We start from the raw sequence: 17598 nt of genomic DNA, 5'->3' as shown, positions 1-17598 counted from the left end.
TTTCTCAAGGAATGAGAAGTCCATTTTGCAGCTGCTTCTTGGTACAAGCAGTGATCAGCGCTTTGCCATCATTTCCTGAGCCCAAGTAGCAGGAGAGGGCCTGCTCCATCCAGCTGCGTCTTTTGCTCCGGGTCCCTTGTTTACCGCTAAATTCTTCACTTCATTAGTGGTGCTAACTGGCTGCTCTGTTATGCTGGCCCTCAGGTGAAAGTGGCTCTTTCAGGCTCCCAGGCTGCAGAACCTCTTCCATTTACCTCTCAATGAGGTGTAGTTCCTGTTTTAAGTAGCACAAGTTGTTTGAGAGAAAAGCAGCAGCAGGAAAGGGAGCTTTGGAGGATTCCTGAGGAGAGAGTTCAGTGCACTCTAGGCACAGAGGCAGAGCTGCTCAATGGCCAGATGTTGTGCACAAGGACCAAGATATCTTCTCCTGGCTGGCCTGCACCAAGGGCCACCCTGCTCTGCCCCACGGGACTGCTCACCTGTGCTGGACCTGGGCAGCCCCACGGCCTCCAGGTACCCAGCTCCCAGCTTTGGAGGGCAGCAAGACCCTGCAAGCCCTGAGGAGCACAGCAAGGTAAGGGTGGCGAGGGGTTGGTGCAGCTGGAGGAATAGGGAATACACATCTGGAACATGGTACCCTTTACAGAACAGGCCCCCTTTCCCTCTCCTGTTTTTTGTTTAGTCGTTGTTTTTCTTTTTTTTTTTTTCCCCCAATGTCATAGCTTCTGTTGGAATTTGTCAGCTGGGAAATGAGTTCTGCACGGTCCAGTACAGCTTCACAGAAATATTTCCAACCTCTCGGTTGGAACAGCCACCTGGGAGAGCCAGGACCTCCCAGAGCCGCCCCAGCTTCAGAGACCGGCAACGGCTCCGGGGGATTCGGGCCGCTCACCGGGGATGCAGCCCAGTGGTGCTGCGGGGCGAGCTCACACTCCCGGCCGGGGGCGGGCTCTGGGTACCCCCGAGCTGCCTCGGCTGCATTCCGTCGGGCCGGGCCGCACCGGGCTGCGGGGGCTCTCAGACTGCAGGTGGCACAGAGCCGGGCCATGTCAGGCCGAGCCGAACCGAGCGGAGCCGGGCCGGGCCGAGCCGAGCCGAGCCGGGCCGAGCCGAGTCGAGCCGGGCCGAGCCGAACCGAACCGAGCCGAGCCGAGCCGAGCCGAGCCGAGCCGAGCCGAGCCGGGCCGAGCCGGGCCGGGCCGAGCCGGGCCGGACTGCGGGGCCGTCGGGGCCGCGCCGGGCGGGGCGGGGCGGGGCGAGATTGGCTCCTGCGGCCGCTGATTGACAGCGCCAGGCGAGCGCGCGGCGGGCGGCGCCGCGCTGATTGGCTGCCGCGGGCTCACAAACCCGCGGCGCGGCCGGACCGCGGCCAGAGCGGGGCCGGGCCGGGGCCGGGGCCGGGGCGGCGGGAGGAGGGCGGCCGGCCGGCGGGGCTCTGTGGGCAGCGGACGAGGGGAGTGGCTGGGGGCAGCGGCGGGGTCGCCAGCGGGGGTGCGAGGAGAGTCCCCGGGGGCGGCCGCCGGCAGCGGGCGCCCGGCGGGGAGCGGCGTGCGGTGCTGTCGGGGCCACCGTCGGCGGGTCGCCGCGATGGGCTGCGTGAGGGGGCCCGGTGGGGCCACCCTGCGTGCCTTGGTGTCGGTGGCCGCCGGGCTACTGGCCTGCGGCGTGGCCAGCGAGTACGACTATGTCAGCTATCAGTCAGACCTGGGCCCTTACCCCGGCGGGCGCTTCTACGCCAAACCCCACCAGTGCGTGGCCATCCCTGCTGACCTGCGGCTTTGCCACAGCGTGGGCTACGACAAGATGGTGCTGCCCAACCTGCTGGACCACGAGACCATGGCTGAGGTGAAGCACCAGGCGAGCAGCTGGGTGCCACTTCTCAACAAGAATTGCCATATGGGTACCCAGGTCTTCCTCTGCTCCCTCTTTGCCCCCGTCTGCCTGGATCGCCCGGTCTACCCCTGCCGCTGGCTCTGCGAGGCTGTGCGTGACTCCTGTGAGCCTGTCATGCAGTTCTTTGGCTTCTTCTGGCCAGAGATGCTCAAGTGTGACCAGTTTCCCCAGGATGACGTCTGCATTGCTATGACAGCTCCCAATGCCACCGAGGTCTCGAGGCCCAAAGGTAAGGCATGGCTCGTGCTGCAGCCTTGCTCCTGGCACTCCTCTCTGAGCTGACAGGGCAGGTGTTGGCCCAGGAGGGGCCACACGGGACTGAAGGAGTTCTTGTGGCAGGAGGAGGCTCACCTGAACTCTTGGCAGCAGCCCTCCTCTAGCCTCTGACCACTCTCTGTGCCCTCCTGTCACAAAGAAGGTAGGATGCCCTGCCAGCTCCTCATCCCTATCCCAAAGCATTGGGAACATGGTGGGGTTGTGCCTGTTCTGATTCCTGCACAGGCGCTGGGGCTGGGCTCCAGCCCTGATGGACCAAAGTGTGACCCTGCATCCTCAGATACTGCACTGTCCTGGTTCTGCTCCAGAGCCAGACTCCTGCAGGGCTGCTCTGGGCAGCAGGAGGGTGTGTGGTATTCACTGCAGAAAGTGCTGGCTGACTGGAGCCAACAGTGACAGCAGTCCTGGCAGGATCCTCCACGTCCAGTGCACTCCTAGGGCAAGAGGCTGGGCAGCTGGTGGCTGGGCATGCAGTGGAGATCCAGCCCTGGCTTCGGGTGGGCTGTGGGCTAGAGAGGGAGCAAGGAACCTGCCCAAAAACCACTAGGGAAAGTGAACGTGGTTCGTGTTTGTTTCCATTGCACGCAGCACATTTCTGTGGTGGCAGACTGGCTTGTTCAAGTTGCAGTGAGATTGGCTTGTTGCTGCAAACTTGAAAATAAATAAATATTCTGGTGTTACTGGTGTTTGCTATTGGAGCGCTGTGAAAGGCTGACAGGAGGAATGTTTGTAGAGAGAGATGGGAGAGGGCTGTAAGAGAGTGCAGTGCTTTTTGGGTAGCAGACCGTCATTAAAGGGAATTGTCACTCCTGATTCCACGGGAGCATACTGCCGGCGCTCCGGAGAAGCTCGGGCACGGGCGGGGATGGGGCTGAATGGTTTCCGTGGCTTCTGTGCTGTGTCAGAGCTCGTCTGCCCTTTGCAGTTACCTGTACCTCTGCAGCTTTTGTACAAACAAAATCTGTATTGGTGCTTGACTGGGAGAAGTAAGCCAGCCGAGGAGGACTGTGCAATGTCATCCTGCCCATCTTGAAAGGACGCATACTTCAGAGAGCTCTTCTGATACAGGATAGGAGTGGAGTGCATCCTGCAGCAGAGGGGTGACAGCATGGGATGTCTGTAGGAGCTGTGCAGGGTGTGCGGAGGGCAGTGCACAGCAGTGGCACAGGGACTGTGGGATGGCAGGCACAGGGGGACACCCAAGCTCAGTACACAGAGGAGCTGTACACAGGAGCCCATGTCACAGCTCAATGGCATCCAGAGGCAGGTAGAATGTGAAGTTTGTTCCAGTGCCAGGGGGGAACTGGGGAGCTGGGCTCTGGCTGATCTCCTTGTCACAGACCAACCTCTCCCTACTCAGTGATGCCAGCACAGCCATACTGGCTTCCTTGTCATGGCTTGCCATTCCTCATGTGACTACTGGAGAAACCTCGTTGTTTTCCAGGAATGCTCTAAATTAATATGTCTTATGTGAACCTGGACCCTTGGTCAACACCACAGCCATGTTCCATGTTGCAGGTACAAAGGTTGCTTTTATTTCCCCAAGGACTTGCAGCCAAGTATGCTCCTGGGACAGCTGGGTCTGAGCTGCCCCTTCCAGGGTCTGAAATAATCTGAGCTGTGTGCAGGTCATTCATTTTACAGGCATTAATGAGCCAAGACCTGGGAACAGTCTTGTAAGTGAGCAGCATCTGACAGGTTTTCCACTGAGTAGTTTAACAACTTTCTCTTCACCTTTTGGACCTGTCTTGAAGGCAGCAGTGGGGTGGGGCATTACTGCTTTCTTGCTGTGCTTCAAACAGTTTGGAGTGAAAAAAAGCAAACTCCAAGTTAATTGCAACCACTGGTGTGATGTGAGCCAGCACTGCTGGATGTCCTGCATGCCACAGAGGCTTTATTAGTGGCCCATAAGGCACCCATTGCTTCAGCTCTCGTATTGCCACCTCCTGCAGATGTCAAGTCATGGTGATCTGCAGCTCAGTCCTTGTCCCTGTGCTGCCTGGGTACTTGTGTGCCTGGGTTCTGCTATGTGCACCCTGTCTATGGTTTGTCTGTGTTTTCTGTCAGCACCAACTCCTGGAGTCCCTTTGCTCTTGGGCACAGGGGTGTTTCCTGTTGATTCAAAGAGGGTCAGAACCAAGCAGTGTTCCCCCTTTTCTCTTGATACTAATAAGAACAAACCCTTTCAGTATTTTTCCCCATTAACACCTTGAAATTGGAATTTGTTTCTGCCTCTCAAAGAGCTGACCTGCTGAATTCCTTTCTCCTTAAGCACAGGCAGTAAAGCCTGCAGGCCCACAGGATGCATCAGGGGAGTTGCAGATTAATATAGCATTACACATTCCTTCTCTTGCCCCTGGAGTAAGCTGGCTCTACAGTCAAGCATTGGAAAATGGTCAGCGGGGAACAAGTGAGCTGGAGGCTGGCTGAGATTGTGCTTGGAGTTGAGCCGTCAGCTACAGCAGATGGGCCCCAGCCAATCTGCAGTGGGCCCCAAAGGTGGGCTGGAGATGTCTGCTGCAGTGCCTCAGGAAGGATGGGAGAGCTTCTGTGACTCCACAGAACAGCAGTTTTCCTGGGGCACAGAGCTGTGCATAAGCTGGCTGGGCCCCAAGCATCTGTGTTCCTGAATGTAGTGTGATGTGGTGATCCACAGCAGAGGACAATATTTCTTTTCATTGACAGAGGACAGTGTCTCCAGTAGTCCTGTTGTGCTGTGAAAGGGCTGCAGGAGGCAGGACTGGAGGATTGATTGATTTAGACTGGATATAAGGAGGAAGTTTTTTGCAGTGAGGGTTGTAAAACGGTGGCACAGATTATCTAGAAACATGGTGGATGCCCCATCCTTGGAAACATTCATGGTCAGGTTTGGTGGGACTCTGAGCAACCTGATCAAGGTTATTGATTAGGGCAGGGAGCTTGTGCATAAGTGAAGCTGCTGCCTGTGGAAGAGGCTACCCAGGGGCTCCCAGGTCCAGCCTACAGGATTGCTGTTGGCCCTGGTGCAGCAAGGCAGGGGTCTTGGCCACCTTGGGTGTATTACAGCCTGTTCAGGGGCTGCTGGAACATAACTAGAGCAAAGCCTGTATGTGCATCAGAGAACAATGAGTCTTATTTTCCATTTTTGTTTGCTTTTTTCTTCCATTTTAATTGGTTGCCTGGATAGCTCATAGAGGGAAGCAGTGGTGGCTTTTATGTTTGTCTGGCTGGTATAGTCTTGGCCAGCCTCCTTATGTGCACTTCAGCTGCTGAGGCAGATTGAAGTGCTTGGCATGGCAGGTAGCCTGCTTGCTCCTGACAGTGGTTCCCAGCACAGTGATGAACTCCTGACTGTGCAGCAGATGGAGGGCTGGGTCTGTGTCACCTTCCTATGAGTACCCTCTCTCCCTTGTTATGAGCACATTAAATGTGCAGCCTGGGAAGAAATATGCTGACTGTGGATGTCATCATATCTCCAAAGGCTGGCTTCTGCCTGTGTCACTCTGAGTGAGATGGTGACAGTGGCAGTTTCATGTTAGGGCTCTGGAAGAAGAGGTTACCCAGGTAATGGACAGCTCTCAGAGGTACAGAGTGTGGGACTATGGATGTGGGTGTTGGTGCTGTGAAGGCTGACTTGTGACTTGCACATAGGAGAGAGCAGAAGGCCGGTTGCTATGCATATGTGATTAATAAAGTCATGGTGCATGTCCCCAGGAATTAGCATTTGGCACAGAAAAGATTCGTCGGTGGTGACAGAGAAAGAACAAGCCATGGAAAACAAATGTCTGGCCTGAATCCCCGTGGGGTATGTGTGGCTGAGGAGACACGACACTATGGTTGTGGCTGTGCCTCCCTCGCCAGCTGTGCTGGCTCTGCACCCCTGTTTCTGAGACACCTCTCTGCTTTTTCAGTCCAGCAATGCTGCGGGTTTGCTGGCCTGGCTGAGGGCTGAATGGCCATGAGTGCTCTGTTTACCTGCAGGGAGTGGCAGATGTTTTGCTGCAGAGTTGTCCCTGAGAATAACTCCTTTGTGTGGGAAGAGCCCTTCGTCTTGCTGGACCAGGAACAAGCAGCATCTCCCAGCTCAATAAATTCATCTGCCAGTAGCTCAAGTCTATGTCTGTGCTGCTGGGTGGTCTGCTCCAACTGCAGATGGAGACCTGGAAACAGATTCTTATTCTCTGGGTGAAGTGAGATTTCCTCCCAGGATAGATCCCAGTGAAGTCCCCTGGGCTGGCATTTCCCAGGAGGCAGATGTCAGCCACTGCCAGCAACTGAGAAACAGAGGTGGCTTTGCTCTGCTGGAGCCATGAGGCTGCCTCAGGCTCAAAACAAAAGAGAGGATGACCACTCTTGGTGGTGGCAGCATCCACAAGAGCTCTGCTGGTCCACCCCCAACCAGTGAGGCTCTGGGACAGGGCAGAAGTGAAGGTAGCGAGGGGCTTCCTGAGCACTGCCTGGGCAGTCTGTGGCATGGTCCCCAGGACTGAGGGGAGCACTCAACTGAACTGGGCTGTCCCAGTCCTGGAGCCCTTTGCCTGACACCAGGGTAGCACCTTAACACTTAAGCCATCTCTGGGCAGCATCCTCCTGCTGTGCTGGGGTTCTGGCATTGTGTGCCTGCCTTGGCATGCAGTGGGGAGGGAATGTCAGCAGGCTATGGGCCATGCTCCTTGGCAAGCATCTTCCCTCAGCTGAGTGCCTGGCCCTGAGAATGCCTTTCTTTGCCAGTGCTGTCCTTTTGCTCTTAGCAGCTGCCTGTGCCTGGCCTTGGGGCCACTGACAGCATTGGAGTGGGGCTGGCAGCAGGCTGCCTATGGCCAGCGCTACCCTGTAAGCCAGTGGATGGTTCCTTGCACCCAATAGAGTGTTGTCCCACACTTCTAGGAGCTTGTGGCAGGGTGCGTGGGCATGGATCCCCCTCAAGGGTGATCCAGATCTGACAGCATGGGCAGTCTGGCTCTGCGGTGCTACTTCTGCTGGCTTCTTGCCACCTCTCAACTGTCTTCACTTCTTTTCTCTTGCCAGGAACGACTGTGTGTCCCCCTTGTGACAATGAGATGAAGTCAGAGGCCATTGTGGAACACCTGTGTGCCAGCGAGTTTGGTAAGAAGGAGCACTCTAGGGGGGAGGCTTCCCAGCTGGTCATGGGCAGCATGACTCCTGTGTGGCTAGATTGGAACTGCCACGATTGGAACTGCCACGATTCCCTGCCAGTGGTGGTGCTGTGATCTGTCCCCAAGGCCAGGCACGTGTGCCTCTAGATGTCAGTGTGGGTATGCAGAGGTGGACTTTGTTAAAAAATGCAAAGCTACTTGAAGGCCTTGTCCTAAATGAGTGAGAGAGTGAGACAATCAATAGTAAACTGAACCTCGTTTAGAAAAAAATATTATCACAAGGAAATATATTAGCTTTCTCAGATCAAACCCAGAATTAACTGGTTTTGACATCCTTGCTGGCGCATGTAACTTTCCCGGAAGATTATTAAAGGCATATTGAACAAGGTGTGCATTCCTGGAGGATTAGCACTTGAATGTGCCCTGTACTGGAGCGTGCTTATGCAAACTCAAACCTGCTCTGCATGCTGGTGTGTTACCCTTTCTGCTGGAAATGAATTCTCAACTGTCCTGCAGATTTGGTATGCCAGAAGTCTTAAGTTCAGTGCAGACTATTTTCTAACAGGGAAAAGCATCAACAGGAACACCCATGTAATAGTTTTTCAGGAATGTGCATACTTCTGGCTTGGCTGGGGAATGGAAGCAGACATTCAGTGCTTGGCCTGCCTGGGGAGTGGGAGGTGCTGAGTGCTCAGAGCTCTGTTCTGGGCAGGCCATGGGAGCTGAATCAGAGCTTACCTACCTCATCACACATATAGGGGAGAGATGGTGGGGAGGGAGAAACAGCCTCTGGGATCAGCACACCTGGTTTGGATGGGAGCTTCCTGCCTGGGCTTGCAGTGATGCAGAGGCATTGCCCCAGTCCAGGGACTGGGGGGCCTTCATCCCAGAGAAGGAGTGAGAGGCATTGGCCAGTGGCAGCAGGGGATCCAGTGCTGGTGGGTCACTGCAATACCTGTCCCTGTGCCAGAGGTGTGCAAGGAGTGAGCCAAGGGGGTGGCCTGCTGGTAAACGAGTGCTGGGAAGGGAAATACAAACTCAACTGCATGCTTGTCATCAGCTTCTGCTCTAAATATCCTCCCGTGCACTGGGACAGTTCTACAACAGGGAGCAGAGGCCAAACCAGTGGAATTCCCTGCCTCAGCAGAGCAGCTTGGGACAGTGACCTGCCCACAGTGTTAAGTTGCTACTGGGAAAGACAGTGGGACAGTGTCCAAAGGATGGAATTATTTCCTGGCAGATGGGGTCTATCTGTAGCCAGCTGGGAAGCAGGAACACGGAGCAGGATGCAATGCAGGTCCCACCTGTGCCCTGTGAGGGAAGGCAATGTAGAGGTGAGAAGGACTCTCAGTGGAGGAGCATCGGCTTCAGGAAGTTTTATTAAAGCACAGTATATGGCCCTTGGATCTTTGTTTAGTCTTGAGGGGTTACTGTCATGGGGTGATTTCTCAAGGAAAGCTGTTTATCTGGCACTATTATAAACTCCTAAACCTTCAGACTGAGTTTTCTCATGCATGTCCACCAAGGTAAACACTGGCAGCTGACAGGCTACAGATCCTCATCAAAGCCAGACATGTACAATAAATGTTTAAACTATCATGTACTGCATGGGGCAGCTGTTGGTAGGACTTGCACTGATTCCTGCTGTGTCATTATTGCAGGTTTTCTCTTACATCCCAGTAGCTTGGTACAGAAAAGAGGTGGCAACCACTTTGCCCACCACAGATGTGTGGCTGTGCCAGTTAGGAAGTGGCTGTGCAGCAGCCCTGGGTGTCAGCCTAGAGTACAGTGCAGGAAAAGAGCTGCAGTGAGCTGTGAACACAAACTGTAAAGACAAAGCAGGGGAGGATCTTGGACAAGATCCTGGGGGTCAGAGGGAGACTGCCAGCTTCATGGTCCAGCAGAACTCTGGGCTCACCTTTGAGCAAGGATGGACGTGGACTCTAGGATGCTGCTTTGAGGCAGCTTGGCTGTTCGTTCCTCTGAGAATAAGACAGCTTTGGGGTGGATGTCAGTGAGGGGTGCCAGAACCCTGGCTTGAGCACAGAGCAACACAGGGGGCTGGATCAGGTACATGGGGGTAATTGTGGTGCAGATTTTCATGTAGTGCTGGTGTGCTGAGGCAGCGATGGAAGCTTGAGATCGGCCTCCAGTGCCCCCACAGCTGCCTCCCCTAGCTGCCCTGGGCTGCAGCCAGTGCTTGTTTCTTACTCCAGGAGTTCATTCCACGCTCTGTTTCTCTTAGTGATTTTATTTATTGTTTCTACCCTTTCTCTGGGGTCTGAGGGGATCCTGCTGAACGGGCTCTGTGGCACTGGGGACTGCAGAACAATCAATACATGCTGTTTATTTTTTCTCTGTGACTGACAGGTCCTTGCCTGCAGCCTTCTCCTGTTACAGCCCTAATGTGTCTTCTGGCAGGTTTCTTCCTTCTCAGTGATTTCTAAAGGAAGGAAAAATGAGGCTGTAGGAACAGTGAAGCTTTCCCTTCTCTCTCCCTTCCTTTTGCTGCACATGAGCTGCTGGAGTGGGGCCCCTGCCCATGCAGGCAGGAGAACAGCAGAGACAGCATCCTAGTCCTGTGCTGGAAAAGAGGGGTGGAGGTGATGGTGGGGAACACGAGTGGTGCATGCTAGTAGCTTGTGAGCAGGGCACAGGGGCTTCTGCTCTCAGCTGGTGACTAGCCCGGTACAGTGCTGTCCTTGGAGAAGGTTGTGCTGGAACGTGTGTGTCCCATGAAAGTAGTTGGTAAGAAGGGCTTGTGGGTGGCATGTTGATCCTGCAGCCCTCTTAGGCTGCTGTAGCTTCAGAGTGGCAGGGGCTGGTGCTACCACCAGTGCCACAGCTGATGCTGCAGCAGTTGCCACAGTGCAGCTGCTGGACTGGAAAGGTGGCACGTGCTCCTGCTGTGGATAACTCTCCTGGGGTCAGCTTCTGCCTGGCAGCCACAGCTGAAGATTAAATCTATCTGAGCAAATGTGTCCTGGAATCTCAGGGGCAATTCTGGCCCACTTGGTGCTGAGACAGATTTGGTGTGGCATGGGGCAGTGGAAAAGCCAAGGTTCCCAGTGAGGAAGCTGTTTGCTTTGGCAGCTCAGCTGGGTCCTGGAGCCAAGATTCAAAGCATCCCACTCAAGCCTTGTGCCTGCTGTGGCAGCATTCCCCTCACTGGGGAGATGCCAGGCAGGCTGCTGCAGCACCACGTCCCCACACCAAATGCCATGTTCTAGGAAAGCCAGAAGTTGGAGGCTGCCTCCCACTGCGTGGTGGTGAGCTCTTAGAGTGGGATAAGCACTGGAATGAATGTATCCTCGGGCACGACTTTTCTGGTGTTCATGCCAAAGCTGTGTGTCTGGCCTGCTTTCATGCCTGGGAATCTCACCTGGAATGTGGGTTGGAACTTAGGGAATGTGGACCAATTAAGTGAACAAGAGGAATCTGGGGAGCCAGGTCACGGCAGAGGAATGAGGACTGAGCAGAGATCATCATGCTTGTGTGACTGCTCAGCCTGCAGCGACAAAGGCAGATGAAGCTTGGTGGTCCATGAGCCAGGCTGTGTTTACCTGGGCAGCACTGCAGGCTCTTGCTGCTTGTGAGGACGTTGCTGCTGGGAAGAACAGAGCCTGACACGAACTATTTGCACTCCTGGTCAGCCTCCTCCTTCATCCCCCTTGCCATTATCCCATCTTGGCTCTGTGTGCTGCTCTGCAGGAGCAAGGTCTGGATGAGGTTTTGGTTTACATCTGGATTTATGGTTCCCCTGGGCAGCTCCCATGAACCTGTATTGCTGGCTCACAAACTGCTGTGTGCAGGGAAGGGAGTATCTGCGAGCTCCCACAGCACAGGATTATCAGGCCTTCTTTGTCTTCTGTGGTATATGATACCTGGAGTAGATCAGCACTTCCACTAGCTCCACTTTTCTTCCTCTAGCAAAAAGGATCAAATTTTGCAGTGATCTCAGCAAAGCAAACAAGCCATTTTGCAAAGTCTCTTACTGTGATGTTGTGATGCTTTGCCATCCCTCCTGCCCTGGCCACCTCTGTGCTTAGTGCAAGGGCTCCAGTCAGCATGAGTAAAGGAAGTGAGGCTGACATTGAGAGGTGTTGCTGCTACTGCTGCCCAGTTGATGTCATGCAGCTTAGAGCTTCTTGAAAACTACTTACTTTGTTTTCCAGATCTGTTGCAAACTGATCTGCTTCAGCATCTTTAGCTCCTTAAAGCTGGAGTTTCTTTAGCTCCTGAATTTGGAAAACAGATGGAATGAGAATTTCTCTTAGGTTTCCAGTCCTAGATTAATTTCTTATACAATAGCAATGTAACATGACAGGGCTCTTGGCAACCCTAAGGGATGTTTTTGGCATAGGGGCAGACAAACACCATTTCTCCTGTTACCAGGGTAGTGGCTGGGAGCATGAGTGCGATACTGAGTCTCTGCTGTCCGCTTGGGATTATCATCGTGCTGTCCTGCTGCCATCTGCATCTGGAACAGTGAGCCATGCTCCTGTCCAGGAAGCAGCACGTGTTCACTGCTGCATGTTCCAGCAGAGAAGGGCTTCAAGGAATGGTGCTGTGAGGACCCATCTCCCTGCCAGAGTTGGAGGTTCTTGTGGACTGCCTGCAAGTGCCCTGAGACTCTAATGAGGAAGGACAGCAGCCAACCAATCACCTCTCTGAGCACTAGTTATCTGCAGCTCTGAAGTAAACTCCCAGATGATGAAAATATGTTAGCAATTTTAGTCTATATGTGCTTTTCCCCAAAAAGGAGGCAGAGCCAAATGGCATTGAAATGATGTTTTAATATACAACACATTTTCATCATTTTTCCCATGTATGCAAAATTCCTCTTCATGGTCATGGCAAAAAACCTTTTTATTTTTTTTAGGGTGGGGGGTATTGCAATTACCTCAGGAAAATGCAGTACCCAAAGAGGGGAGAGTATTTTTCATGGAAGCTGTATCAGACCAACTTCCCTTTTCCCAGGGAAGGTGGAGACACATGACTGCATGCCATGATCTCCACAGCTCTGATGAAGGGACATACAGTGCTTGGAAACTTGTTTCACAGGCACCTGGGGGCTGGTGTGACTGCAAACAAATGCTTGAGAAGCCAAATTGACCTTTTAAATGATCTTTTCAAGAGTCTCTCCATGCCTCTAGAGCAGGGAAGCCACCTAATTTACTCAGTTAACATTTGTGCTTGGCAGCTGAACAAGTCCCCTCTCAGATGGAAAATGCTGGTGCTTTGCTTCAGGAATGGGAACAAAGATGTCATTGCATTACCTTGGTGCTCTCCTGGGCATGGGGCAGCTCCACCTCAGGTGCAAGGGTATGAGTGTCATACATGAAGCAGGAGGATTCAGGAGCAGAGTAGGGAGGAAGGGAAGGCGGGAGTGGAGCAGGGCACTGTGTGTCTGCAGTGGGACAAGGCATTGCTGCTGTCCTGGGGCCACGGCACTGCTGCCCCCTCAGCCTCACTTAGCAGAGGCTTTGAGCCAGTGAAGGCTGCTTAGGAGTTTTGGTTTTCCCCTCTCCTGTCTTGTTTTGCAGCTCTTAAGATGACCATAAAGGAGGTGAAGAAGGAGAATGGGGACAAGATGATCATTCCACGGAAGAGGAAGGCATTGAAGCTGGGGCCCATACGGAAGAAGAACCTGAAGAAGCTAGTGCTGTTCCTAAAAAATGGGGCAGATTGTCCCTGCCATCAGCTGGACAACCTCAGCCACTACTTCCTCATCATGGGCCGCCAGGTGAAGACCCAGTACCTGTTGACAGCCATCTACAAGTGGGACAAGAAGAACAAAGAGTTCAAGAAGTTTATGAAGAAGATGAAATCACCCGACTGCCCGACGTTTCCGTCCGTTTTCAAGTGATGTGGCGGCTGGCGGGAGAGCCGGTCGGGACCTGCGCAGTTGGGCAGGGCGGCTCGGCCTCGCTGCTCTGCAGCAGGGATGCTGGAGCCCAGCCCTCCAGCTCCTCCATCTGCTTCTCAGAGTTTCCTCACTGATCTCAGCCCTCCCACATCCTTGGCCTGATTGCCTGGGCACGCGCTGCATGTGCTCCAAGCAGTCGCTGAGGTCACACACGATTTACGTTTCCATTGTCTAAAGACCTGTTATTGTACAGATATGTGCAACCATTGAAATAGCAGCTGTCAGGTAAAGAGGGCAAGCAGAGGGGTGTGAGTGATGTTAAGAGCTTACATGCTTGCAGAAAGGACCCTTATGACCACGTCACTCCTGTCTTCAAGGCTGCAGGATTGCCCTAAATTCCTGTATGAACCAGAGCTGGCTGATTAGACAGAGATCCTATCTTCATGATCAAAGTTAATAAATGAGTAGTGGAGAACCCATTACAACCCCTGATAAGAATTCCTAATAGCTAATTGTCCTTACTGTAAAAAATATCCCTTTATAGTCTTAACCTGCTTAGTTTAAGCCTTAACCCTGATTCCTTGTGGTGCCTTGTTGGGCTGGAGCCCTCCCTTACCAGCATCTCCTGTAATGTCTCCCTGGGTGCCTGCCATGGCATCTGCTCTGCCAGCTGAGCCCCTTCTGCCCAATGCTGTGCTGCACTCTTTGAGTCTCCGCACTGTGCCCAGTGTGTTGGTGCGCTGGTGTGAGGAGCAGGGGCAGAGGGGGCTCTCTGCCTCACCTGTGCCTTTGGCTTTGTGCAAGCCCCTGTCTCAGAAGTGTCCAGCTGAGATCCCCCACCTGGGTGTGGCAGTTTCTGTGCACAGGTGGTCTGAGCCACTGGTGCCCAGACCTGTCATTCCATTTTAAGCCCGAGCAAAGGTTCTGTTGCTGGCCTGCCTGGGGCTTTGGCTGGGGAGAACTCATGGCCGGCTCCTCCAGCTTGTGTCACTTCCTCACTTTACCAGTGATGTTTTTATAGTTCCTCTAGGCTGCTGGCAAAGTACCAGAGTGCAGAAGGCCAAGGACGTTTCCCTGCGGAGCACTGCAGGGAATGTATAGTCTCTGCCTTCCCCTCTTTGCTGTGGGACCCATCAGTCTGGAGTTTTCTCTGTTTGATCTATGACAACTTGGCTCTCTATCATTATGTCTTTTTTACCCTAATTGAAATGTCATGTTTGTATGATTTCAAATAGTTTATGAAAGACAAAGAATATCTTACCCAAATGATTACATTTATCGACCAAGCTGAAATTCATTATTCTGCAAATTGGACTGGTTCTCTTTTTCATAGACCCATACCACTCTGTATTCATTATCCTTCCTACTTCCATTTAGTATTCTCATCCATCACCAATACTCTAAGAGAATGAATATCTGATGTCTGAGATAATCTTGTATCACAGTTAAGTGAAACAATGAATCCTCATTTTTGAGGTTTGAACCAAACCCCCTCAAAACTGATAAATTAATTATTCCTTGCCTTGGGAGTGGTGCTTATTTCCCACATGGGGGCAGAGCCATGGACTTGGTTGTAGAAGAATTACATTAACAAGCTAAGTACTCTGAGGAATGATGTTTTATAGCTAACAGAGCGATCGATTTAGGATGTGAACTTTGTAGAGTCCCCTTAGGTTGCCTTAGACCACCATTTGTAGTAGTGTTGTTTCTTTATTGCAAAATTAATCATTGTAGATAATGTGCTTTATTAGTGAAGTAAAGAAATAAATAAACCATGGGCTTTAACATCACAGATTGATGAGGTGAAATGATGGAGAGGGCTGACAAATCCAGCCGTGTGGGGGATGGAGTCAGGACATGATGAGCTGAAAGTGTGGCTCTCCATGAGTGCCCACAGTACCCCTAAAAGCCCCACTGGGATGGGGACCCTCTGTCCCCGCTGCCTCACCTTCCTGAGCACAACATGGCAGAGGGTTGGTTGGCTGTGGCAGAGAGAATGCTGCTGCTAAAATTGCCAAATTAATCCATTAAATATGATTCCCCCAACCTGCCTTTTTATAAAGAGATGCTGTTTCCCAACCCTTTTAGGGCTGCTGCAGCATGACTGGCTGTGTGTGTGCTTGGGGAGCCTGGCTTAGAGGCTGTCAGTGGTCCCAGGGCATTGCAACAGGCTGTCCAGGGAAGTGGTGGAGTCACCATCCCTAGAACGCTTCAAGAAATTACTAGATGTGGCACGTTGGTTTAGTTGATATGGTGGTGTTCAGCCAACAGTTGGACTCAGTGATCTTGGAGGTTTTTTCCAGCCTTATTGATTCCATGATTCTGTGATTGCATGCCTGCTGGCATGCAGCAGCTGTAGCAGGTTGCAGGGAGAGCAGGTGCCTTCCTGGGAAGCTCCTGCTGCTTCAGCCAGCCCTGTCTGCAGCTTGCAGGTGGTTTTAATCAAAGTGATTTTTTACCCACCTGATGGGTGAGGAATTGATGAGAATGTGCTGCAGCCCCAGCTGTGTCTTTAGTGCAGGGGAAGGTTTAAGAGCTTGGGGTAAGCATCACGGTCTTTCTGCAATGCGCTTGGCCTGAGACATTGGCTGCAACGGTGTTGTCAACACAAGACCAGGTAAGGTCAGTGCTGTGGAGCTGCTGCTTGGGGTCTGCTTTTCCCAGCTCAGAGCTGGTCCTTGGACTATTGCTGATTTGGGGCAGTTCAGGGCTTGTGCTGAATCTGGCTCCGCTTTATGTGTCCCTGCATTTCACTGCTGGTTCATCTGTGGTCATTAACAAAGTGAGAGCATCAGGTCAGTTTGAAGAGATGCAGGAAGCCAGGCAGTGCATTTTCTGAAAATTTAAAGAATCAATTCCTTTACTGGCTTCTTGTAACTGGCAACTCCTGAAGTATTTTTTGGTCATGTAAAAAGTGAGACTCGCAGTCAAACTGCTGCATGTGGGTGCCTTTGCTGTCTTTAGAGTTCCTATACTGCTCTCCAACAAGAAAAGCTTACTAAAACCTGAAGTGGGCTAAGTGTAAACTATGGAGAAAATACCCAAGATCATGGATTGTGCCTGTGTGGAGTCACGTGGAGCAAACAGATATTTACTGAAATGAGAAAGTACAAAAGTCTCCTTAAATCAGGCACAATGTGTCTGGCATAGTGTTCCCGGAACAGAGAGATGGGTGTGTGCAGTTCACGGATACACTTTACATTTTAGAATTTCAGATGCTGATTGTTATAATGAGTTCTGGTTTAAGTTACAAGCATGTGTATAAGTGCTCAGTCATACTTTGTGCTGGGAGACACCCTCCATTTTGCCCTGCTGAGGGCTGTGGGGTGTCTGCGGGACGGTGATGTGCCACCTTTGGGACACTTGGGCTTGCTACAGCCGGGGCTTGTCTGAAGTATGAACCTTAAATCCTAAAATAAAATATGATCCTTTTGTGACTCAGTTTATCCTCCCATCCATGTTTATCTTTTTTGCTCCAGCATTCTTTCTGTTGAGTTTCACCTGTCTGGCCTCCAGTTTGTAGTTCAGTTACAAACTAAATAACAGTTTTCTTTCATGCTATACAAAAATTCATCTTCCATCACTCAGTTGATTTCTTAATATTGTTGGCAGTCTGTGTTCTGCTTTGACCTCTGCTGGGAAGAACAGCTAAGCAGCTGTGGGGGATTTGTTGTTCTGGATAAGAGAGGACACCAACCTGGTGTGTTTGATGTGGAACTCTGAATGCTGTGCAGGATGAGGGGGTGATGCACTGGAGCTGTGCCAGGCTGAAGCTGGCTCATCATTGGCTCACAGCCAGCAGGTCTGGGGACATCAGCTAAACATCTGCCATCTGGAGCTGGGTCCTGCTTTAATCAGGTGTTCCATAAACAGGCAACCCAGGTGTGCAGTGAGTATAGCACAAATAACTGAGTAAGAATGGAAGTAACAAGCTCCTCCCTTTGCGGGCAGATGGAGCTGCCTTGACTGTGCTCACCACTCTGTGCGGGCCAGGGGAAGCAGGGGATGGACCCCTGAGCTCCCTGTGGCTACAGATGGGCCCAGCAGTGAGGGATTGCTGGGTGAGCATGCAACGTCTCAGCTGAAATGTTCTCTAAAGCCACAGCAAAACTCTTCTTTCCCTGCCCCAACACTGGAAACCTCGCAGAGAAAATGCTTCACTGTGTTTCAGAGGCTGCTCCTGCTTTCTCACTGCATCATGCTGGATGACCCTTAAAAAGGACACACATACACACATAATTAAAGCCACCCTCCGCCCCAAGGCCAGAGCTGTGTTTGGAAACCGCTGTTCCCTGGCGCAGAGGTTCTTTTTTCCATCCCAGCCAGGCTCTGCATGCCACAGTGGCACCACCAAGGGGAAAGAGCTCCCTCAGACCTAGAGAGGAAAAGTGTCTTCCAGTGTCTTTAGCGAGTGCTTTTAAAACCCCTGTTTTCCAAAGGAACAGACATTTTTTTATTACTGTT

The 17598-nt window shown here is 52.3% G+C and overlaps 1 protein-coding gene across 1 annotated transcript; it reads left to right on the top strand.

Moving 5' to 3' along the window:
• The first annotated feature begins 1529 nt into the window (after positions 1–1529).
• Positions 1530–16587, top strand: SFRP1 (secreted frizzled related protein 1). The gene is made up of 3 exons (XM_021535863.2): positions 1530–2122; positions 7177–7254; positions 12812–16587. The coding sequence occupies exons 1-3, from the start codon at positions 1588–1590 to the stop codon at positions 13132–13134; spliced, it is 936 nt and encodes a 311-aa protein (XP_021391538.1). The 5' UTR covers positions 1530–1587; the 3' UTR covers positions 13135–16587.
• The last annotated feature ends 1011 nt before the right edge of the window (positions 16588–17598 follow it).

This window comes from Lonchura striata, chromosome 32, assembly GCF_046129695.1.
Source record: "Lonchura striata isolate bLonStr1 chromosome 32, bLonStr1.mat, whole genome shotgun sequence".
NCBI lineage: Eukaryota > Metazoa > Chordata > Aves > Passeriformes > Estrildidae > Lonchura > Lonchura striata.
Note: the sequence above shows the minus strand (reverse complement) of the source record. Positions and strands in the feature narration are given on the sequence as shown.

Bases quoted from the DNA above. Each gene is read 5' to 3' on its own strand.
- SFRP1 (XM_021535863.2), top strand. From the start codon at position 1,588: ATGGGCTGCGTGAGGGGGCCCGGTGGGGCCACCCTGCGTGCCTTGGTG. The intron at 2,123-7,176 runs GTAAGGCATGGC...TTCTCTTGCCAG, and splicing joins CGAGGTCTCGAGGCCCAAAG to GAACGACTGTGTGTCCCCCT. The intron at 7,255-12,811 runs GTAAGAAGGAGC...CTTGTTTTGCAG, and splicing joins CCTGTGTGCCAGCGAGTTTG to CTCTTAAGATGACCATAAAG.